At 53.2% G+C, this 22,528-nt stretch overlaps 11 protein-coding genes across 11 annotated transcripts; 3 read left to right on the top strand and 8 right to left on the bottom strand.

The window, feature by feature from the left end:
- Window positions 1–1,151: 1,151 nt before the first annotated feature.
- Window positions 1,152–1,499, bottom strand: BJY04DRAFT_221793 (uncharacterized protein; the record flags this gene model as incomplete). The annotated part of the gene is made up of 1 exon (XM_073717227.1): window positions 1,152–1,499. One exon carries the CDS (start codon window positions 1,497–1,499, stop codon window positions 1,152–1,154), a length of 348 nt encoding a protein of 115 aa, XP_073567643.1.
- Window positions 1,500–1,903: 404 nt separating this feature from the next.
- BJY04DRAFT_230426 (zinc-binding alcohol dehydrogenase family protein) lies at window positions 1,904–3,572 on the bottom strand (the record flags this gene model as incomplete). Its single annotated transcript, XM_073719294.1, has 5 exons — window positions 1,904–2,468; window positions 2,546–3,129; window positions 3,188–3,307; window positions 3,371–3,393; window positions 3,450–3,572. The coding sequence occupies 5 exons, from the start codon at window positions 3,570–3,572 to the stop codon at window positions 2,263–2,265; spliced, it is 1,056 nt and encodes a 351-aa protein (XP_073567642.1). The 3' UTR covers window positions 1,904–2,262.
- A 2,836-nt stretch (window positions 3,573–6,408) lies between these two features.
- BJY04DRAFT_221791 (aldehyde dehydrogenase family protein) lies at window positions 6,409–7,900 on the bottom strand (the record flags this gene model as incomplete). The annotated part of the gene is made up of 2 exons (XM_073717226.1): window positions 6,409–7,032; window positions 7,103–7,900. 2 exons carry the CDS (start codon window positions 7,898–7,900, stop codon window positions 6,409–6,411), a joined length of 1,422 nt encoding a protein of 473 aa, XP_073567641.1.
- Window positions 7,901–8,814: 914 nt separating this feature from the next.
- Window positions 8,815–10,802, top strand: BJY04DRAFT_209718 (putative MFS alpha-glucoside transporter; the record flags this gene model as incomplete). The annotated part of the gene is made up of 3 exons (XM_073714162.1): window positions 8,815–8,988; window positions 9,036–10,430; window positions 10,782–10,802. The coding sequence occupies 3 exons, from the start codon at window positions 8,815–8,817 to the stop codon at window positions 10,800–10,802; spliced, it is 1,590 nt and encodes a 529-aa protein (XP_073567640.1).
- Window positions 10,803–10,880: 78 nt separating this feature from the next.
- Window positions 10,881–11,466, bottom strand: BJY04DRAFT_197291 (uncharacterized protein). The gene is made up of 3 exons (XM_073712478.1): window positions 11,226–11,466; window positions 11,088–11,173; window positions 10,881–11,030 (listed from the first exon to the last, which is right to left on the bottom strand). The coding sequence occupies exons 1-3, from the start codon at window positions 11,415–11,417 to the stop codon at window positions 11,024–11,026; spliced, it is 285 nt and encodes a 94-aa protein (XP_073567639.1). The 5' UTR covers window positions 11,418–11,466; the 3' UTR covers window positions 10,881–11,023.
- An 883-nt stretch (window positions 11,467–12,349) lies between these two features.
- Window positions 12,350–13,824, bottom strand: BJY04DRAFT_221788 (uncharacterized protein; the record flags this gene model as incomplete). The annotated part of the gene is made up of 8 exons (XM_073717225.1): window positions 12,350–12,540; window positions 12,609–12,736; window positions 12,812–12,918; window positions 13,026–13,198; window positions 13,291–13,448; window positions 13,496–13,561; window positions 13,627–13,675; window positions 13,725–13,824. The coding sequence occupies 8 exons, from the start codon at window positions 13,822–13,824 to the stop codon at window positions 12,350–12,352; spliced, it is 972 nt and encodes a 323-aa protein (XP_073567638.1).
- Window positions 13,825–14,074: 250 nt separating this feature from the next.
- BJY04DRAFT_230420 (alpha/beta hydrolase) lies at window positions 14,075–15,400 on the bottom strand (the record flags this gene model as incomplete). Its single annotated transcript, XM_073719293.1, has 3 exons — window positions 15,128–15,400; window positions 14,292–15,060; window positions 14,075–14,237 (listed from the first exon to the last, which is right to left on the bottom strand). The coding sequence occupies exons 1-3, from the start codon at window positions 15,279–15,281 to the stop codon at window positions 14,075–14,077; spliced, it is 1,086 nt and encodes a 361-aa protein (XP_073567637.1). The 5' UTR covers window positions 15,282–15,400.
- Window positions 15,401–15,581: 181 nt separating this feature from the next.
- On the top strand, window positions 15,582–16,505 carry BJY04DRAFT_230419 (SDR family NAD(P)-dependent oxidoreductase; the record flags this gene model as incomplete). Its single annotated transcript, XM_073719292.1, has 2 exons — window positions 15,582–16,214; window positions 16,266–16,505. The coding sequence occupies 2 exons, from the start codon at window positions 15,582–15,584 to the stop codon at window positions 16,503–16,505; spliced, it is 873 nt and encodes a 290-aa protein (XP_073567636.1).
- A 40-nt stretch (window positions 16,506–16,545) lies between these two features.
- Window positions 16,546–17,902, bottom strand: BJY04DRAFT_221785 (zinc-binding dehydrogenase; the record flags this gene model as incomplete). Its single annotated transcript, XM_073717224.1, has 6 exons — window positions 16,546–17,159; window positions 17,239–17,413; window positions 17,470–17,535; window positions 17,599–17,666; window positions 17,715–17,784; window positions 17,846–17,902. The coding sequence occupies 6 exons, from the start codon at window positions 17,900–17,902 to the stop codon at window positions 16,546–16,548; spliced, it is 1,050 nt and encodes a 349-aa protein (XP_073567635.1).
- Window positions 17,903–18,040: 138 nt separating this feature from the next.
- Window positions 18,041–19,980, bottom strand: BJY04DRAFT_230418 (flavin-containing monooxygenase; the record flags this gene model as incomplete). The annotated part of the gene is made up of 3 exons (XM_073719291.1): window positions 18,041–18,880; window positions 18,935–19,548; window positions 19,611–19,980. The coding sequence occupies 3 exons, from the start codon at window positions 19,978–19,980 to the stop codon at window positions 18,041–18,043; spliced, it is 1,824 nt and encodes a 607-aa protein (XP_073567634.1).
- Window positions 19,981–20,479: 499 nt separating this feature from the next.
- BJY04DRAFT_230417 (transcription factor domain-containing protein) lies at window positions 20,480–22,519 on the top strand (the record flags this gene model as incomplete). Its single annotated transcript, XM_073719290.1, has 2 exons — window positions 20,480–20,572; window positions 20,624–22,519. The coding sequence occupies 2 exons, from the start codon at window positions 20,480–20,482 to the stop codon at window positions 22,517–22,519; spliced, it is 1,989 nt and encodes a 662-aa protein (XP_073567633.1).
- Between the last annotated feature and the right edge of the window lie 9 nt (window positions 22,520–22,528).

The following is a 22,528-nucleotide window of genomic DNA, read 5'->3' as shown; positions in this document are numbered from 1 at the left end:
CTAGTATAGATGTCCTCGGATCCTCACGATCCTGAGGGATAACTACGGCCTCAATTCTCTATAGATATAAGAAATCAGACCTTCATTTCTCAATGTTTTCCATCTCTTCTTACGACGGCCGGATCTGGCTCACACCAATTGTCAAGGCCCCTAGTGAGTCTGTTAGAAATGGTGACCGTTGGAAGATGGCTAGTTAGTAGGCGATGGCGCGAAGAGGGAGGTAGCTTGCCTTTCGGGTTTTCTCTACAGGAATGAGGTACATTGACTCCAGGGGTGAGAGACTGTCGGTACCGAAGCTAGGGCTACATGTTTATATACCTTTGATATAGCTTTATAGCTTATGTACCTTGAGTCCGGGTCAAGACATGAATAGTCCGTGATGCGTCATGATCTGGTTTTGATTCACACTGTTTCGGATATACCATTTGTGATTCATCAGCAACAATATTGGTGTGAGGGGTTTGATAGCGGCCAGATGCTGTCGATCTGTGCCCTGATGGTAGGCTAGATTTGATATCCATGCACGGCGCATAAACTTGAAGCCCCAGTTCAGTCCGGTACTGCCATACGCAGATGTCCTTGATAGAGCAGGAGTGACTATAACGGGCATGAGGAAATTCCTGTCGCGTGGCCAAAAGCTCGCGATTCTTCAAGTTGCGACTGAGCTTTAGGCTTGTAGTGCGGCGTCTTCTGTCTCTTACCACCTGACGTCTTGAGACAACGCCCCTGACCAGGCCGAGAACTAGTGCAGGATTAAGAGGCTCAAGGTGCCTGACACACCTCTCTTCTTCATTATTCAGCTGAATGGCTTATACCCGTCTGTTCATGGCCTCGTTGATCCCGATTACCGCCGTCCGACTGCAGAGCAAGGTGACATCGGCGGGTCCCGAAAGTCCTAGTGCGAATAGTTACCAAATGGAAGTCAATGGACTATTGTTTGACTCTTCAGCGCTGCAATGCCAGAACTTTCAATTGTGTCAAACAGTGTGGACTGAGAAAGAGAATTGCATAGGGCACTCTTTACCAAGTATCACTATGGAAACAGGCATGAAGCATATACCATTAGTGCCCCCGGCATAGATGAATGCCTAATACCTTTAGGACTATATTGTTCACCTTCTTGCCGCCATATCGTCTCCCTTCTCCCATGTTCAACCGACAACATTACAAACAGCCGACCGAACCCAACTAATCTGGGTATTCGTACACCCCCAGTTCTGTCCGGTCCGAACACCCATATTCTGCGATCTTCCCTGACATCCATACGTATCAAAGACTGTGCACCGGACGGACTTTATTCCGCCAAGCCCAGCCTTGGAGAGGCCCATTGAGTATGCGTCAACGGGGAGGTTGATGCAGTCGCCGAATGCGGTGCTGCCGAAACTGTGGTCGGCGTTGCAGTTGCAGTCGGCACAGTTGTAGGAGTAGACGCTTTGGCCGACGGTGAATGACCCTTGGAGGGCGACGGCGAGAGCGAGGAGGGTGGGGAGGGATTTCATGTTGATAGTTGCAGGAGGCCCGAGGGGAGTGGTGCTATTGATGCAGCGTGAGGTGTCTTGATAGCTGTAGGAGGTAGTGCTGGGCTGGGTTGCTTGCTAGCAAAACCGGATCTGAACTCGGGTAGAGGTGGAATTTATACACTGGTGAACAAGGTCTTACACTTATACTATTGTAACCTCTGTTGAACCTGTTCAGCTGTAGAGCTGCATACAAAGCCCAAAGCTGAACGAGCGAGTGAAGCTAGCGGCGTAGTCCGCAGGGGCGTTGATCAATCTGGACAGGATCAACAACCTGCAGAAACCACCTGCAGCTCCATCACACGGCTACCCAATGATATTCTCCATGTAGCGAGACTCTATTGTACTAGACCTGCCAAGCATCAGAAGAGTAAGATCTCAGCTCATCACTTAGACAGCTCAGCTCCTCAAACCCGTCACCTGCCCTGGCCCTAAACAGCTGTGAGATCTCGCTTCTAGTTCTCCGCATCTTGTGACAAGGCGCAGGCATAAGGATCTACGCAAAACCACCAAGGGGGCAAACCAGCACTAGCGGGATAGTCCGCACTGGATGGCCAATGCTTATTATGCCGCCACTTGCAGGCCCATTGGGGCTTGCTCTAAGCATCTGATCCTTTTCACTTTATCCAGAGTCTGCTAGAATATATACCAGTGTAGAGCCTATGTATCGACTGCAGGACGGAGGCATGTATACTCCAAGTTGCACACCAGAAACAAAAGCTTCCCCGGCTTCGGGATGATGTGATCACAGAGTGACAACAAGCTTCTTAGCCGAGACACCTCTCTTGAGTATGTCAACAGCATTTTGGATTGCGTCTAGCCCATGCCCCACAACCTCCGGGTCTGGCTTAGGCTTAAGGCCGCCGCTCCCCATGGCTTCTGACAAGAAATCCCTCCAGATACCGTTGGCCACACGTTTGTTGGACTCATACGTTAAGAAGTTAGAACTGACTGAGTAGATCGTCAGTAATACGCAATGACGGTGAACAAAGAAGAAGACGAAACTGGTGTCATCACGAGGACCTTACCAAATATTGGCGCAAACTCGGCCGTAGGGTTATCATACGGCAGAACACAAATCGTCCTAACAGCTGCACCTCCCTTCAAGGCCTCCAGAACCGCGCGCACCAACTCAAAACTGGCAGTCTCGGAAATAGCGTCCAAGACACCAACGATTTCAGCCCCAGGACTGGCAAGCACACCCGCAAGATCCTGCACGACAGTCGGAGATCTATAATCAAAAACCTCCTTTGCGCCTAGACTCTTCACCAATTCATGGTTGTGCGCCGACGCAGTCGTGATTACTGTTAGACCTGCCGCAACAGCGAGTTGAATCGCTGTCGCGCCAACCGACGACGCGCCACCCCAGATAAGAATCGATTTCGTGGTCGAGGTGGGCTTCGAGGCGGTAGCATCACAAGTGGGCAAGGGAAGATCGAGGCTTTCCTTGAGAAACAATCCTGCCGCGGCAGTTGAGATGGCTTGCGGTAGCACGGCGGCTTCTTCGAAAGTGATGGCATCAGGAATTCCCGCGGCAGTCGTTTCTTTGACTAAGGTGTACAGCTGGAATCCGGAGTTCGCGGAAACGCCTGTGCCTAAATTGTGGCAGTATCTGTACCGAAACCAGTGAGAGGCATGTCTTGCAGAGTAGGATTGACTGTAGTACTTACGCAACGACTCGCTGGTCTTTGGTGAAGCGCCTTACACCGGGGCCTACGTTGGCCACCACGCCAGCGACATCTGTGCCGAGGATGAATGGCCAGCTTCTCAGCCAAGGTGCACCGTATGTTCTGGAAGAGTGAGGAGATTAGACTCGTGCGCTGCTTCTTGGGGGGCATCTAGGTCCATCGTACTGAATTTTCCAGTCGGAGGGATTCTACGAGAAAAGAGACTTAGCGGATGTGCTAGAAGTGAGGAACGGATCAAACGTACAATAGCAACAGCGGCGTTCTTTATGACGATTTCCCCTGGCCCCGGGGTAGGATATGAAGCATCTTGGATACGATATGGATGCGCAGTTGGACTTGTACTCCAGGCAGCCTGGTTTGTTGTCATCTTGCGAAGGTTGATCTTTTGGAACGACGTTCCTCGTTGTGTGCAAGATGCCACTTACATATAAATTATACAGTATCTTGTATACGTGCTGACGTGGGGCAGGGCATCGGGCGTTGGTCAAGTACACCAATGACATTTTCCAATTAATTCCCGCAAGGCTCGCTGGAATTGTGACCGACAGCCTTGTGACTCTCTAACATCACAGTTGATTTATCCCCCACGCGCCCTGTGTGCCCCTATGACCTAGGACCATCCCTATAGTTTCGGGTTCTGTCCCCTGTAAACTCCGGTCCCTGCTCGAAGATTCGGAGTTAAGCATGGATGGGCACGAGCCCACCGTCTAGAGGACTGACGGTCGGGACCTGTACTTTGCTGGTTGAACGGGATCGACCCTAATCGAAAGCGAGGAGGTAGGGACTTTTGAATTTGACAAGAACGTCAACATGCACGCGAAATGTCTGCTAGTCCATTATTAAAGCAATGTCCATGGTCAAAGGGAAGTAAGATTGACCTAACCTCAGCTTGCCCCAATCCCATTTCACAATCGGCTGCCTCATCACACACCGAAGCAGCTACTCCAAGTCTCTTCAGCTTCGATCTCATCATGCCACTACTGCTGACCTGTGATGCAGGACCTTCGGTCTCTCACAATATCAAGCGGGCCATGCGGTTAGTAATTGAAGTTAGGTAACTCTGGGATCAGTATGTACATAGTCGTCAGGAAGGCTTCCACAACCACTAGTTAGGCTTGGACTGCCTGTGCGAGGAAGTTGCAACCTTTTCACATCTTTCCAAGGGGAAACACGCACGCAAATGAGTATCCGGGTCGGGGCGGGGATGGTAGTGCTAGGCCACTACTAGCAGCGTCGTCAGTTCTGAAGCTCTCAGATCAAGTTCTGGCAGCTCAGGATGAACCGCGATCATCGTGAGAATTACACGGATCAGACTGTCATTGGTCATCTCCACCCCCAGCTGACATGAGGCCTTGTACTGCTTGGTGCCAGTGCCAGTCTCTTCCAACGCCCACAGTAATGTTTCCTTCTGTTGGGCGATAAAGCCGTGTTTGAGCTCCGGACAGCGATTCCAGTCCCAGGCAGGATGAGCGTTTGGAAAGGACGAGGGCACCCACTATGCTTCTCAATCCTCTGTCCAAGGCCCCAGGTCACAGGTCTTACCATTGATGTAGTCCACAAGTACAGACTGAGTGCTTACTCGATCCTGCTCAAGTGCTGTTCAAGCCGGATGAATGGAGGCAACCGATGAGCCCAAATCTAGCGTGTGATTCCACAAACCGTTGGTTTACGGGATGATTGTTGTGTTCCCTGGGAGCGAGCGAACGCATCCAATATAGTCGAGACAAGCCATCCAGTAACCTTTGCGCGATTTCAAAGCTCGTCCATGATTTCTTGCGGCTTTGCCGAGTCGATGAGCCAAGGGCCGCCTGTTGATGCGTCAGTATCAATTTGGGGAGGGCAAGAAACAGCGCTGCAGATTACCGGCGGTAGCTACTGGCGTCTATCGCACGTAACACACGAGCCCTTCACGGAGCTGAATACCAGCAATCTAGTAATCTTAATGTTGATTTGAATTACAGGAAGCTAACAGGTGACATAAGTGCCTTTACCCGCTGCTTACCGTGACGCTCGAGGCTCTGGCTAACGTTCCTCACAGGCCCACTGCGACCGCACGACGGCGTTCCAGACGCCATCGGACCATTAGGCCGAGGCTCTGGACTCCATAAGTTGGTACTCAGAGCGTACAAGGCAAATGTTGTTGTCGGTCTTTCAGAGGGAGAATATGAGAGGGTACGGAACACGGTTGAGGGAGGATCTGACAAGGCGAAGAGGAGGTGGGCGTGGTCTGGGAAATTTGCCGTTGCGTCAGTTTGAGATGTGACACTCTAGCTATTGAATACAACGTTTTGTTTGAAAGGGTAAGTGAAATCCGAACGCACGTAACAGATAAAGACCAAATGTCCACTGTGTGGTTGAGTCTCCGTCCACAGACCAGACATGCCCGGCGTAGAGAGGAAACACATATGCTACGGCTTTTAGGAAGTCTGAACAGACAGCAAGGCAGAGAATGGGCGCTAGGATGTCATAGTTCATGTCCTCTGTAGTCCTACCTATACATATTTAATTCAGTGATGCCATACATATCGCTCCGAGTGTCATTTTCAGAAAGTGTACTTCGAAGTCGAGAGGATAACGATCTAATCAATGTTGAGCATAAAGGCAGTCCTCTGACGACATGAGCCTGCTCTTCCTGTGAAGATGCTGCAGTTGAATAAAGGACATGTAGGAAGGAAGGTTCTAGCTCGGAATCTCCGGGGGAAACAGAAGTTTATAGATATACCTCTCTCCTAGGACTTCCATTCACTCTTAGCTTTAGTGATCACCAGCCAGGTCAGTTGGCCATAAACACTGTTACCGACTGTGGGCTTTACAGTTGGGGTAGTAAATCCACAGCTCCGCTGCTGTTCAGGGCTGCGTCTCAGATATCTACACGCTATGAGCCCCGATACAATTATTTACTGGCTCAGAACGAAAGACAATGAATCCATCGCAAGCGCGAGATCCAACATTCAGCCGAGGATGAGAAATCAATTCAATATAGTTAGTGGAAGACACGGTCTTACTGAATTCGCTACGAGAGATGGTACTTCACATAGCCACGCACGAGACGACGGTCATGGGGACAATCATTTATTTTGCCACTGCGTATACATCTACCGGTTTGTTACAAGGCCATCCTGAAGGATCAAGTGAATTGATTAGTGATAATGCCTTGACTCAAATCAAGCTACCACGCCAGCCACCACGGTCTAGTCACCTATCTAAGCCTTCTTCACCCAAACGCTCTGCGAATTACAGTAAGAAACCAACCCCGGCAGACCCCACTCGCTCCCGATGCCCGAGCTCTTGTGTCCACCAAACGGCGTAAACGGTGAGACTTCAAAGTGTGTGTTTACCCAAACATTGCCCGCTTCAAGCTGATCCGCAATTCGTTGTCCCTTCTCCAAATCCTTCGTCCAGACCGACGCACCGAGCCCACTTTCGCTGGCATTCGCGCGGGCGATAACGTCGTCTTCGTCGTCCCACTTGAGCACGGGCAGAATAGGGGCAAATGGCTCCTCCTGCACGACACGGGAGGACTCGGGTGGGTTATCGATGATGGTGGGCGGGATGAAGTATCCCTTAGACTCGGAGATTTGGCCTCCCAGGGCGGCGGTGAGGTTCTCGGACTGGATAGTGGAGAAGAGCTCCTTGGCCTTTTCGAATTGCATTCCGTTCTGCACGGGGCCGATGAATGCGCCGTCTTCTGTGCCTTCACCGATCTTGAATGCTTTGACAACCTCGGTGAACTTGGCGAGGAAGGCGTCGTAGATTGAGGAGTGCACGTAAAGGCGCTTGACCATCATGCAGATTTGGCTGGAGCAGAGGAAGGAGAGGACTGCCAGCTGTCATACGTTAGCGCTGTTTTGCATGTGTGGAGACGAGATAAGGTGGAGTGGTACTCCAAGTGCTTACATTGGGGATAATCTTGTCGAGGTCGACATCTGGGCAAACAATGGCTGCGTCGTTGCCACCCAACTCGAGGGTGACCCGCTTCAGCGTCTTTGCGCAGCTTGCCATGACTCGCCGACCGGTGACGGTTGAGCCTGTGAAACTGATCTTGTCGATACCAGGGTGGTCGGTGAGCATGGGGCCGAGGTCGTCGCCGCCGCTGAGGGCCTGGAAGACTCCGGGCGGGAAGTGGGGGATGGCCAGCTCGGCTATTTTCAGGCCGCAGTAAGGGGTGAAAGGCGACGGCTTGACGATCACGCTGTTACCAGTGTAGATGGCGGGGATGATCTTGCCGAGGGCGAGGACGACTGGGAAGTTCCATGGCACAATCGCACCGGCAACCCCAAGGGGCGTGTACCGGTGGACAATCTTACAGTCGTCCTTGTCCGAGACGACGGTCTCTGGGATCTCGATCGTCGGGAGGGAGCGGACCCAGACAATGGCCATGCCGACCTCCTGTCTGGCCTGATCCAGGGGCTTTCCTTGTTCTCGAGTGAGAAGGGCGGCGAGGTCGTCTGTGTGTGCTTCGAGGGTGTCTGCGTAGGCAAAGATTGCCTTCCGGCGCTCTTCGTAGGTGGTCTTGGACCACTTCTTGAAGGCCGCACGAGCCGCCTTGACGGCACGGTCGAGGTCTTCTTGTGTGGCGACGGGAACCTCAGGGTTGGGCTCCTTGTTGGCAGGGTTCACGCCATGACGGGTGGTCGCTGTGGAGGTCAGCTCGCCGTTGATGACGTTGCGGAATGTGGTGGTATCCAGAGGCATGGTGTAGTAGGGCATTGGGTGGTATGGGGTATCAATGGTTGAGGAAGCAGGAAGCAGGAAGGTGGCAGGGGAGATGAGAGGTTTATATAGCTCGAGACAGCCGGTTGCACAGGGCGGCAGTCGCGACCTCGCCAAGCTATGGGTCTTGCTTATCACCGTAACGTAGTACTCCGTAGGATCGTCTCATCATTCCGCCCTGAACGCGGGATTCCGAGCGGGGACCAGTGCTCACTGCTCAGCCTGCGCGGCTACTTCCCGAGTTTCTGGCCGACCAAGCTTGGGCTGACTCTACTAGTAGTAGAGGGATCAACGAATGAGACTCGGGGGGGCTTTGATCCCCGCATCTAATCAACTACAGCTGGAGGATTCTTTCAACTTCCGTGGATCTTGCTAGCGGGCTGCGGATTAGTCGCCGCTAGGGCTGACACTGCTGTCACTGAGGACTTGCATACATTCATCTGAGAAAGAATGAACCACTTCAACAACAAGAACAAGAAGAGTAAGAAGAACAAGAACAAGAAAAAGAAGGGGGCAGGACGCGGGGTGCGGGGGAAATTCTGATAGAGCCCCGTGGATCGGCGCAGCCAGTGCGAACCAGAAAGTCAAATGGAGCCCGGCGAGGATTCTCGGCAGATGTTCCCAGGAGGATAGTGAGGGGCTCCCCATGGGATTCCCCTGATTCGATTTCAGCCGGACAAGCTGACTCGGTCACTACATACGGAGTAGTAGTATGACATAGTTAGCCCTTGCCTCACGCCAGAAAGAGCTGATGATTCAAGACTGGAGGACCTTGGTGCTGCAGACTGGATCCAGCCAATCAAATGACAGGTAAATCGACTGCAAATCTGCCCCGCCAAAGCCAAGATGGATGTCGAGTTTTCTTTCCCTCAGGATTTACACAACCCAACTGAACAATGGCTCGGTCGGAGAAGAAGGAGACACATCTCGTCCAGGTCCTCCCAGCCGACGCAGACCTCCACGAGGCCGAGCTGTCCTACGAGTTCTCCAAGGATGAGCACTCGCTCCGCTTCCTGGACGCCGCCCGCAGGCACTGGCCTGCCCTGGCCTGGGGCATGTTCATGAATTTGGTACCTCTTTTCCTACCTTTTTACCCTGCAGATCTGATACTATCTAGGCCACAGTCCTCAAGGGTATCGACGGCGGCGTTGTCAAAGGCCTCGTCGGGCTGGACGTCTTCAAGCAAACCTACGGCTACAACAACAATGGCACATACATGCTGGCTGCACAATGGCTGTCGGCATTCAACTACGCAAACTTACTAGGCGCTATCCTCGGTGCTCTCCTCTCAGCTGTCGCCTACGACCGCTTCGGCCCACGCCTCATGATAGCCGTCTGCTCAGTCCTGAGCATCGGCTTCATCTTCATCCAGTTCTTCTCCCACAGTCCGGCGCAGCTGTTTATCGGTCAGCTGGTGAACGGGTGCATAATCGCCTTCTACCCGATCTGCGCATCCGCCTACGTCGGCGAAGTCACCCCCTTGGTGCTTCGAGGTTTCGCCGCAACAATGACCAACCTCGCTTTCTCCATCGGGTCGCTCATCGCATCGGGGATTCTAAAAGGAACCGAGCCGCTAGAAACAACCCTCAGCTACAAAATCCCCATCGCAACGCAGTGGGCTCTCCCTCTCATCATGCTAACCCTGGTCTACTTCTGCCCCGACCCTCCCTACTGGCTCTGCCGCAAAGGCCGCTACGCAGACGCTCTGGCCTCATTAAAACGCCTAACAACGCCCTCCGTCGACCCAAGCCATCGCCTAGCACACATCCGCGAAACCCTCAAACTCGAAGAGTCCTTCACCGCAGCCAACCCACACTACCTGGAATGCTTCCGCGGGCCGAACCTCCGCCGGCTCACCATCTGCGTCATGGCCTACAGCATGCAAGCCTTCACGGGCAACGTCTTCTTCATTTCCTACGCCGTGCACTTCATGGAACTCGCGGGCCTCGACGCCTCCGACGCCTTCAGCATGAACCTCGGCCTAACAGCAATCGGCTTCATCGGCACATGCATATCGTGGTTCCTGCTCTCCTACATCGGCCGCCGAACAATGTACCTCTTCGGATGCATCTCGCTCTCGATTTTACTCTTTGCCATCGGCGCCGTCGATCTCGCCCCGCGCGACACCGCCGCGACATGGGCGCAGTGCGCCCTCATGCTCGCCTGCACGTTCGTCTACGACCTCTCGCTCGGCCCGTTCTGCTACGTTCTCCTGGCGGAGGTATCCTCCGCGCGGCTGCGCGGGTTCACGATCGCGCTGGCGACAGTGTCCTGCTACGTCTGGTCTGTTGTGTTTGCGGTTGTGATTCCGTATGCGATGAATGAAGACCAGGGCGACTGGCGCGGGAAGATGGGGTTCTTGTTTGCGGGGACGGCGGCGCTGAGCGCGGTTTACTGTTTCTTTTGCTTGCCGGAGACGAGGGGGCGGACGTTTGAGGAGCTGGATGTGCTGTTTGAGAGGGGGGTGCCGAGTCGGCGGTTTGAGGGGTGTCGGGTTGAAATTGTTGATGCGGTTAGGGGCGAGGCGAATGTTGTGAGGGCCGAGGTGGGTGGTGAGGAAAGGCATGGAGCGGTGCTTGCGAGGTAGGGTCGTTGGTACATTGCACAGCGATCATTAATCTGCTCTCGTCGTGTATCCACGAGGTAGTACCCGCTTGCGGGTTTTATATAGCCAAGATGTAGGACCGTGACGACGCAATGTGATACAAATACCTCTTTTCTTGTACTCCGGAAGAAACTCTGACAGGACTCAGGACGCGTAGCCTTGTGGCCGATCGCGTCGACACTTTGCACGAAGGCTGCGTTCAGGCCCTCGCATGTTATCATAGACGACAGTAGCAGCGCTGCTTCCACACTTGCGCAGAACCTCCAAAGCCGGTATTAAGCGACTCTGGCAGGATAGACTCTCTCAATAAGTAAGTGCTGTCATAGATAACGGTACTCTTCTTGGATTCTCATTCACATATACTGAATACTCAAATATATATTGTCGAGACCCCACGCACCATCAACCAACAGTCAAGCCTATCTCACCTACACCCTGCCTCTCTTTCCTCTCAGTCCTCCCAGACCAGTACCCAGCACTGACAAGATCTTCATCGCATCTCAAATACTACCCCGAATTAGCCAACCCACCCCCAAAACCCCTGAACAGAGAGAGCAAACATACTACTGATTCAATGTATTCACAATCGCAGCACAAGCATTCGTCATCTGCCCACCAGCATCCTGAAACGACCGCTGGTAGCTATTGAGCTGCACCGGAATCAGCCTCTCAACACGCATATCAAAACAAGACAGGACCGACATTGCCATTTCCCAACTGCCCCCCAACATTCCCAAACTGGCTACTCAATGACCCAATCTGGTTGCTCGCGCTGTTGCAGAAGCTCTGGTACGCATTACGCAGGGAGACAATCTGGCTGGATTGTTGCGGGGTGGGTGATGCAGATGCGCTGGCCGCGAGGAGGGCGAGAGTGTATATCTTCGAGAACTGCATAGTGCTGTTTCTAGTAAAACAAAAGAGGAAGATCGAGTGTGAGATGCTGTTGTTGATGTCGGAGATAACCATCTCCCAGCCGGAAATCATCAGGTATTTATACAGCCACCACCCCTGTCACCATTCTCTGAAGTATACAGGAACAAACATACTCTCTCTTGGCGATTCTTACCAAATCTTCACCTAAGGCATATTCCTTCTGCCAGGGGGCACTCAAGCCGCTTGGCACGCCTAAGGGTCCTGGGCACTCTATACGAGCCTCGTATTCCACGAATCCGATCGATGGATACGAGGTCGCCCCGAGCTACTGCAACTGCTCTACATTCTGTACCCTGCAAGATGCGTGATGAGTAACCTGACCTCAATTTAGCCCCAGAGCGAGAACTGCAGGGTGCTACATACTACCGGAATGGAAGTACGCAGTGGCGGCTGGCGTTCGAGATATAAAGTGGCGAGTGGTTACTGGTGGGATTTCTCGCGCCGAGCGATGCGCAGACTAGGTACAGAACCAGGGGGCCTTCTTAGCTGTCATGTCAGCATGCAGTCATTATATTATCTGTTGAGGCTTTGCGATGGGTGTAGTAAAAGAACGCGGATGGCTGAAGCTCTCTGAACCGGGCTCAGATCCAGGTCACCGGCGGGACAGGCTACAAATCTATCTAGATCATATGACTATCGATCTTTTATCTATACATGGACGGGCTAATTATACAGCCTCCACCTTGAGCTAAAAGTGCAGGATATACCGAAACTATATAGTCGTCCAGAGTGGTGCAAAATGTCAAGGTTGGTAGATACCTCTGTATTGTCTACAAAAGATAGCAGCTGAACCGTTATCTTGCTGGAAGATTACTCACGGTAGATAATACCGTATCCATGTACGGAGACAGAATCTCAACATCCCATATCCATCCTCAAGCTCTGCTTGAATCCTACGAAGCCTTCGCCTTCAACCCCCCCTCCGCCGTCCTCCCCTGACTCCACCCCTCCACCCACCGATCCTCAATAATCCTCAATTGCAGATCCTGCGTATCCTTCAGATACCCCTCTGTATAGTCATCCTGCTCTACATCCTTGAATCCCTCCTTCGCAATCGAAGCCGGGGTAATCATCAACGAGTGGCCTAAAGTAGAGCAAATCCATTACCAACAGTCCACAGAAAGCAGCAAGAAAGGACATCAAGTGGTATACCATTAATCGTCTGGTCCGTCGCAATCCGCATAAAGCACCTCGCGACGTCTTCCTGCGGCGCGAACTCGACGCCCTTGGCGATCAGCTCGGCTTCATAGGTTGGCGAGCGGATGGCGGATTTGATATAGCTTGCAATCGAGTCCGTTAGATACTACCTATGCCATGGTAGGGCAGTCGCCGGATAAAGATAAAAGAGTACCTACCAAGGCGCCACATAATTAATCCGAATCCCCTGCTCCCAGGAACTCCGGCGCGCCACGCGCATGAGACCCCGGAGGGCGTATTTCGTGCATGTGTATTGCCAGTTCGCCTATTGAATCTCTCTCACATATCAGCAGCCACATTCCTCTAGGCACGCCGCCACTCATACAAGAACACCTGTGGTAGTAGGAGGTCCGGAAAAGAGGAGAGACAAACCGGCGAATCAATCCAAGCCACCATACTCCCCGTAATCACAAAGCAGCGATCGCGATCAGGCGTATCAGGCTGTTTGCGGAAATAATGTACCGCCAGTTTCCACGTGTAGAGGGTTCCGGTGAGGTTGACGTCGACGATGCTCAGGGTTGGTTTGACGGGGGGTGCGTTGATATCTGTTTCGTTTCATTCAACGGCGGACGTATCAGCTCAAGCTCAATGACACTTGCAAAGACAAACATTGTTTTGTGAGAATCAGTAGACACACCATCCAGCGGCCACAGACTATCCCCACTCGCACGACTAATGCCCGCATTGGCAATGACGATATCGCAGCTGTGATGCGGGGAGTTGGCGATCGCGGCTTCGAAGACGGAGACTTGCTCGTCCCAGGAGGTGATGTTGCATTTGACGAATTGGGCGTTGCTAGTACAGAGTTAGGTATTTGCATGGTGGGGTGGATAGTTGCTTACGGGGCAAGCTCTCGGGCGACCTGCTCGCCGCGCTCGACATTGAGATCCGCGATTGTTACAAAGGCGCTGTTGTATATCAGCTTCGTGTTTGTGAGGAGAGAGGGGACTTATTAGGGAAGGGTGGGAGAGACCCTGCTTCAGCGAATTTGCGGACGGTGGTTTCGCCCATGCCATTTGCGCCTGCTGGTGATGAGGATCAAGACTGTATTATTGGAGCTGATAGACGTACCTCCTGTAACTATAACGCTCTTTCCCTTCAGCTTGCTGGGGTCCGGTGGGATGGTGCAGTCTACCGGACCGGTGTACTCGTAGCGAGGGAGAGGCGGCATTTTGCAGGATATTCAGTGCTTTGTAGGAATGGTTAACTCTGTGGAGAATTGACTAACCCCCAGATATATCTAATGCTTCCCCAGATCTGATATGCGGGGTTATTCTAACGCCGGCTACCCCAATGCGGTTTACCGGGTGGAGGAAGGATGATCGGCTCTAACAATAGTCTCTACCTCAGGCTACTGAACATTTGGTGAGCTAAAGAGCTAGCTGGGCACAATATCCAGCGACTGTCCAAGTTTCTTGGTCTTAAAAAGCATTGATTACAAACGGTCCAGCTTCAGCGTCACCCAATGCCCACTTGATCCCCTCGACAATAGTCTCATCCCACTTCTTATTGACCGACAGCTTTGGTCCAAACCGTCGGAACCCATGAGGTAGACCCTTGAAAACAGTAGTCTTGGTAGGAACCCTGCGTAATCATCAGCACGGCGTTCGCTCATGAAGAAAGAAGGCTGAATCTTACCCATTCTCGCTCAACAGCTTCGCGAACAACAACCCCTCGTCCCTCATAATGTCTCTCCCTGCGATTCCCAAGGTCGCCGGTGGCAATCCCTTCACCTGGTCTGCCGTCGCGTTTGCGGGGTTCAGCCTCAGGTTGTTCTCTACAATGTGCTCACTGCCGATACCCAGGAGGCTCGTGAACAGTTTCGCACGCTCCAATGGAAGAACGGGCGCATCGCGGTTCTCCGCATAGCTTGACCGGTTGGGATCGGAGATCTGCGCAAGCTGAGGGCCGTAACAATCATAGTGTAGCAGGGCGGGATTCAAAAGAACCTGTCCTTTGATCTTTGGCCTCGCAGCAAGTTCTTTGTCGGTTCCTAGGTGCTGAGAGAGAACGGTGGACGCTGAAAGCCAGCCTCCTGCAGAGATTCCACCAAATATAATTGTATCCGGGTCGCCTCCGAGTTCAGATATATGGTCGTGGACCCAGTGGAATGCATCCTCGGTATCATCCCAGGCGGTCGGATATTTGTGCTCGGGGGTGTGTCTGTAGTTCACATTGAAGACAAGTACGGGGACTCCTTGCTCTGCAAGAGTCACGACTATTCGAGAGCAGGTTGCGTCTTCGGAGGCGATGCTGCCGAAAAGAAAGCCGCCGCCGTGAAGGTGGATGTAGACTGGGAGTTTGTCCGACGATCCGGTGGCAACGGCACGATAGCTGCGAGCTTCGATGGCAGAGCCATCGCGTGTAGGAATAGAATAGTCGGTCAGGATTACTTTCTTATCGAAGGCTAGGCGCATACAGCTGTCAGCAAGCTCTCTCAGTCGTCGGAGTCCGAGGAATGAGGGGTAGCATACCATGCTCAACCATCTCCTTGGCCGCAACATCCTCCCGACCTTTGTTGGTGACAGCCCTGAGCTGCTCGACGGAGAGACCAGGAGCAGGGGTGGGAAGGTCTTTCTCCAAGGCGATCCATTCGGCGCTGGGCCCGGTGTATTCAGAAAAGTCCATTTTGTTCTGTTGATTGACGCAACGCCCGCAGGTAGATTCTTAACAGGAAGTGTCCAGTGCACCGGAGATCAATGTCCGTGCAGACGATGCGCAGAACAGTTGGAGACAGAGAAGAAATCCTTCGGCTCTGACGGACAAAGATAACCGACGGCTCTCCATCCACTTTATACCCCGAGGACATCCTCGGAAGGCGCCATCAGCAGTCATCTTCTTCTGCATGAGACCCCGCACCTGTCACACCTTTGAGCTCGGAGATACTGTCATCATCAGCATTGTCTTGCTCGGATTTATCTCGAAACAATGGCTGATATTCCGCTGACACCCCCATCGCGGTCCCTCGCGGCGAAAACCGCCATCGTCACAGGCGCTGGCTGTTTCGGAGATGGCATTGGCAACGGCCGCGCAATCGCTATCCTGCTAGCCAGCGACGGATGCAATGTTCTCTGTGTCGACCGAAACCTCGAGTGGGCGGAGAAGACCGTTTCGATGATCCAGGAGCAGGCACAAGACAAAGCATACGGCACAGCGATCGCGATAAAAGGCGACGTTACGAGCGCATCCGATTGCGAGAGTATATCTCAAGCAGCGCTCACCACCTTTGGCCGGTTGGACATCCTCGTCAACAATGTCGGCATCGCCGGCGCTTCAGGAACGGCCGTCTCCGTGGATATGGAATCGTGGGCGCAGAGTTTGGAAGTTAATGTGTCGAGCATGGTGCTCATGGCCAAGTATGCTATTCCTGCGATGTTGAAGAATGAGCCCGAGTCCGGAATCCGAGGGAGCATAGTGAACATAGGCTCGGTCGCTGGCTTGAAAGGTGGCACGCCGCATTTGCTCTACCCGACTGCGAAGGGAGCGGTGGTTAATATGACGAGGGCGATGGCGGCGCATCATGCTGAGGAGGGTATCAGGGTTAATTGTGTGTGTCCGGGGGTATGTCTTTCTCAACTAACTTGTCTTCTGCGAGGTGCTGATAACGCTCAGATGCTCTACACCCCGATGATGTACGCGGCTGGGAACGGAATGAGCGAAGAGGCGCGCGAGGCAAGGAGAAAACGGAGTCTTCTCGGTACAGAAGGGAATGGCTGGGACTGTGCCACTGCAGCGGTCTTTCTCGCTGGACCACACGCACGATGGATAACCGGTGTCATTCTCCCTGTTGACGCTGGAACAACCGCTGCGGTAGGGATAGGGATGCCCAAGAGCGCGAGCGTAAACGCTTAATAGCATAGCCATACCATATACAAATCACATAGTTAAATACCTAAACAGGAATCAACGCAACCCTATCCTCAACACCTCCTTCCCCCAACCTCCTCAGCACCTCCGGAAACTCCCTGATAGACTGCATCCTCACCCTAGGCCTCAACACCCCCCGCGCAATCAACCCCAACACCTCCTCAAGATCTCCCCTCTGCCCGCCATAGCTAAACAAAAAACTCAACCTCTTCCTTATCCCATTCTTCATATTCAGCTCATTCATCCTCTCCCCGGTCCCAACACACAACACCTTCCCACCCGGCCTTACAATCCTCTGCGCATCGGCAAAAGTCTGCCTAGCACCCACAAACTCCAGAACCGTATCAACCCGTATCTCATTCCGGGCAATAAACTCCGCAACCGACGTTCCCAGCGGCACGATATCCGAGTCTGGAATCCCCAGCTCTTTCGCAGCAGTTAGCTTCTCACCCCGGATATCAGAAACAATAACCCTAGCCCCGATGTAACTATGGACGATTTGAAGTGCATTAAACCCCAACCCACCAAGACCAAACAGGAAAACAGTTTCTGATTTCTGGACCTGCGCGCGGCGGACAATGCCGTGGTAGGCGGTTGTTACGGCGTCGGTGGCAATTGCGCCGATGGCTGGGGTGACTCCTATTTTGCCATAGTATTAGTCTTTCTCAGCACCCCAATTGCCATTCGAGATTTCTGTTAAATAAAAGGCAAGGCATACCATTAGGTAGAAGTACAACACCACGCTGATCGATTGTGACATACTCCGCGTAGAACCCATCTTGCCCTATTCCGTGGTGCTGGCCTGAGGGGCATAGTTGTGCCAAATCGCGGCTGCATTCGGCGCAGGTGGGAAGGCCGCAGCCGGGGACGGCGAGGAGGGCGACCTTTGTTCCCTGGGCATGTTAGACTCTGCAGGCTCTTTTGGTATGGTTGTAATGGAGAGCTATACTATCACGAATCGTGGATCTGACACGTTCGTTCCGATGGAGACGATCTCGCCGCAGCCTTCGTGGCCCTGGTTCTATTAACAGGATTCTCTGGCGAGCATGGTGGAGAGGAGAGGTAAGAGAGGACTAACAAGAGTATAGACGTCGTTGAACTGGGGCCGGTCTTCAACGTCGAGGAGGGCTTGGTCGCTGTGGCAGACTGGTCCTGTTAGGCCTGTATGGAGAGCAAGAGGGAGAGAAGTCTGACCTCCGGATGCGAGTAACTTCACGAGGAAGCCTGTTGGTGGCGTTGAGGGGACAGGGACCCCTTCCCAGACCTGGTCAAAGCAATATTGTAAGTCTGAAATATTGGAGAGTATAGATGAGATGAATCCGTACAGGGACGGGGTTGCCCTTGTGCTTTCTCCAGGCATACATGGTGGATGGGATGGTCATGCTGTCGATAATCAAGAATATACTCTCTTGCACAATTTACACAGCAAGAGACCAGGGGATATATACCCCGCACAGCCGGGCTCAACTAAAGTGGATAACCGAGTAACTGTCATTCATGGATATATCACGTCTATACGGCTACTGCTTTACTGTCCTCAACGGCTCCGGCAACTCCACATACCACGACAAGTCCGCCTCCGGATCAAACTCATACTCTAAGAACCCATTCCCCAGGAACCGAAACTGGTTCGCGCTGCGATACTCAATGTCAAAGTCCTCCGGCCTCAGCTCGCTGATCAACCGGTTAAAGAGCAGCGCCGATCCGCCAAACAGCGCAGTGACTCGCCCATTTGGTTTATTCCGCTTATACCAGCTCTTACATCCGCCTGTCCAGACGACGGTCTTGTGTACTTCGTCTCCGTACCGTACCGAAGCCTCCTCGGCGGATTTCTTAGGGACGACGGATTTGATATCCTCCGTGGCGATCTTCTTGATCCACTTGACGAAGTAGTCGCCTGTCCAGTTGAGTGCTTCGACGAGACTCCCATGCCCGCCGAGAGAGTTAGGACCCGTGAAGATGAAGTAGTTGGGAAAGCCCGCTGTTGCGACCGAAAGGTAGGACTCTGGCTCGTCGGCCCATTTCTCAGCGAGGTTTGCGCCATTCAGCCCGATGAGAGGGAATTTCGGTGTGTGCGAGACGTCGAATCCCGTTGCGCAGATGACGACGTCGCATTCAAAGACCTCGCCATCGGCTGTGTGGACTGCGTTTGCGGTGATCTTGGTGATAGTGCTATCGCTCAGCGAGCAGTTTGGCCTTGAGAATGATTCCAGATATCCCGGGCCGGGGGTGACTCTTCGACAGCCGACCTCCCATTTGGGAATGAGCTTGCGGCACAGCTCGGGGTCGTAGTTTAGTTTCGCAGCCATTTGCTCGGTGCCAAAGCGAACTGCTTCTTCGTTGTTTGGGCCTTTCAGGAACTGTCACGAGTTAGTCTAGTTTGCCCAGAGTATTTCATGGCAGACACGACTGACCAGCTTGAACGCTTTGTTTGTCCGATCAATAATCCCCTTCCGATACTCCCGATGCACCTCTGGATCCTTGAACCGCTCCTTGTCCTCCTCCGAGTAGACCGGATTCACCTCATCTGTATTCCTTCCCAGATGCTTTGAAGGCGGGACTCGATAATAGATCCACGCTGCGGAGCGCATGTAATTGACCACCGTCGTCCCCGGCAAAGCTGCCATCTGAGGAGTGATCTGGATTCCAGACGAGCCATTCCCGATGACCGCAATCCTCTTGCCAGAGTAGTCGAAGCTGTGATCCCATTCCGCCGAGTGCACGATCTTGCCTTGGAAGTCATGAAGGCCAGGTATTGACGGCCACGAAGGGTGGCAGAGGACGCCTTGACCCGATATCAGAATCTCGCAGTATTCGTCGCGGGAGACACCGTTGTGCGAGACGGTCACTTTCCACACGCCCTCGTTCTCGTTCCATCGCGCTGCTGTGACGCGAGTGTTCAGGTGCACGTCGCGGTCGAGGTTCCATTTGCGAACGGTGGATTTGATGTATTCTTGGATCTCGGGGCCGGAGGAGTAGAATTTGGTCCAGTTTGGGTTGGGGTCGAATGGGAACGCGTAGATATGCGCTGTAATGCAGTCAGTATCTTAGGAATTATCAAGATAATGAGAGAGTAGAGGTAGGTCATACCAGGAACATCACATTGCACGCCGGGGTAGGTATTCACAAGCCAAGTCCCACCGATATCGCTGCGCATCTCGAAGATTTTGTGCGTGACAAACTCCTGCAGTTCGGAGAATCTATGTTGAATCTTGTGCGCCATCAGCAGCCCTGAGAATCCTGCCCCGATGGTGATAATGCGCAGTTTGCGCGGCGTGTATCCATATTGGTTGTTGAGTGGGATGGAGCGCGGGTGAGGAGTCGGTCCGCTGGGTTTTGACGGAGCGTCTAATGGTGGGAGATGCACACCGTTGCTGGTGCTTCCATTTGCATGGCCGTTAGTGTGTCCGTTGGTCTCTGGCTGGCCGATGATGGCTTGTGGCTCTGTAGGAATGGCCATGGCGTCAAACTGGCTAGTTGATTGTGGTTACGAGGGCAAGCTTGTTCGGTAGACTTTATAAAAGGGTAGATGATCATACGGTGCACATCGCACATTCGCAATCACCATTATCGGGTTAGAATGCCGTGCACTTCAGGTGCAGGTGCAGTAGGTGAGGAGGTAGGGCTGCCATTTTGGGACTGCCGACGGGGGCAGGGGATACCGGCAGTTTACCGGATGTTTCGGCCATTGATTGTCTGGGCACGCGCTAATACTCGGCGTTACTACGAGCTTGGGCTGCTGGGAGCTCTGAACCGGTTGTCGGCATTCCTGAATGGGGGCTATTGACCTCCAACCGAACAGAAGCGAGCTGGTTGACTCCAATCAGAGGGAGCTCCAACTCCAACTCCACAACCCCCGCACCCCAGATTGCTCTCTGAGCCGAAGCTGGGGCTGGGGATGAGCCGATATTCCTCCTTTCGGTCCCTTTGCTCACCGGTAGAGCATCCAAGCCGTCAAGATGGTCAACGCAACTCCATGGCTGCAATTTACCGGCCAGCAGCAGAAGCGAAAGCGCGCCGAGCTGGCATGCACTATCTGCCATTCGAAAAAGGTACGATTGTTCAGGTTTGCCTCCTGGGAAGAAGCTAAGAGGCAGCGCTAGATCCGATGCGACCTCCAAACCCGCACCGGGCAAGGTCTGAGCAACTGCACCAACTGCGAGACTGGCGGAAAAGAATGTCGCATGCGACCGTCCAAACGCATCCCCCGTCGAACCCGTGATAGCAATGGCAGCAGCACGAGAAAGTCGCAACGTTTACAGCCTGTCGCGGTGGAGACCGAGGGGCCTGTCGAAGAAGAGTGGATTTGGAATTTTGACAATCCTCCATTGCCAGAGAGCGATGCAAGTCATCTGAATCCTCCTGCCGTGGCTGGCGATTTGAGCGGCTCACCCGCGACTTGTCGAACAGACGATACAGAGACCCGGCGCGACCTCTCCTCGCGATACTACGAACTCGAAATCCAAGCCGATGCTCGCAACCAGGAACAGCGCCTGCTCGCTCAGAGCCGACCAGATGCGCGCCTCCTCCCCAATCCTGACCTCCAACAAAGCTTTGTCGAAACATATCTGGAGTACTGCCTACCATGGTGTCCCGTCTTGGACCGCGACCAGCTCAACATTGACGAACTATCCCAGTCGCCACTCCTCGTCAATGCTCTCGCCATCGTCGGCAGTCACATTCAACCTCCAGTGATGCCACACGATGGTCCAGCCTCATACTATGAGCGCGCTCGTAACCTGTTCTACAACGATTCTGAGCCCGATGTAGTCCGCTCCCTCCAGGCCGTTTCCCTGTTCTACTGGTGGAGTCCACGCCCGCCATCCATTCTGCATCGCCATTCCTCTTGGTGGTGGACATCTGTGGTAATCCGCCACTGCCAGCAACTGGGCGTCCACCAACAGCCGTCTCCAGGGCCCGGGCTCGCCTCCTCCCAGCATAACCACCCGGCAAACCACCGCTCACACCTCATCCGCCGTCGCATCTGGTGGACGGCTTTTGCACGAGAACGGCTGACGGCATTGTGTCAGAACAAGCCCTGTACTATCGACCCTACGGACTGCGACATTGCTGAACCAACCCTTGACGACTTCCCTGACGCCGTGGCGGATCCTACCACGCTCATCAAAGCAGAAATATTCATTCACTGGGTCCGCCTCTGCGGTATCATTGGTCGTATAGCAAAGTACATTGCCCGTCCGACAGCAGACAGCACCAATCCATTTCCCACCCATCTTGCGCGAGAACTTATTTCATGGATTACCTGCCTTCCGCCACATCTCCAACTACCCATTCACTCCACGCGAACAACGACCTTCAACAGAGATATCCACCAGATGCATCTACCTTATCTTGCTGCAATAATAATCCTCCACCTGAAACATCAACAGCCGCATCAATCACAGGCCTATCCACCTGCTGTTCTCGCCGCTTCCTGTATTGCGCGTATCTTCCGAGATACACTTTCTCGTGGGGGAACAAGAGCCTATCAAGCAATAACAGGTTGGTACTGCGGCATGGCATTCGTAGCCCTTCTTCAAGCCTGCCGCGTGGAGGGACTGGCGAGAGCCGCGAATGAAGACTTGGACATCCTGACCATGGCAGTCGATCAACTACGAGGGATGTGGCCGACGGCGAATATCTTCCACATTGGATTCCAACGACTGAGACCAGGGGCTAGAGCTGAAGGTGCAGAGGCGCTGCTTTCGTTGTCTAGCGGTGTTCTGCATAACAGTAATCTGACAAATGACACTGCAAATGGAGTTGAACCCGGTTTGGTAGCAGGGGTAGAGCCCACTGCACAAACAGATCCTATGGAAGGCATAAACTGGATGGAGTATTTCCCCTTCGCCACAGCACAAACCAGTGGTGTTGCAGAGCGACTGCTCGTTCCTCACACAGACGAGATGCTCTTCGAGGACGTCTTTCCCGACACCATGGTACAGTTCCAGGATCTATTCGGAGACTACACCTTTGAAGATGTAAACCTGTTCAATTGATATATCATT

Source organism: Aspergillus karnatakaensis (genome assembly GCF_047715665.1).
Source record: "Aspergillus karnatakaensis strain CBS 102800 unplaced genomic scaffold BJY04scaffold_52, whole genome shotgun sequence".
In the NCBI taxonomy this organism is placed as follows: Eukaryota; Fungi; Ascomycota; class Eurotiomycetes; order Eurotiales; family Aspergillaceae; genus Aspergillus; species Aspergillus karnatakaensis.
Note: the sequence above shows the minus strand (reverse complement) of the source record. Positions and strands in the feature narration are given on the sequence as shown.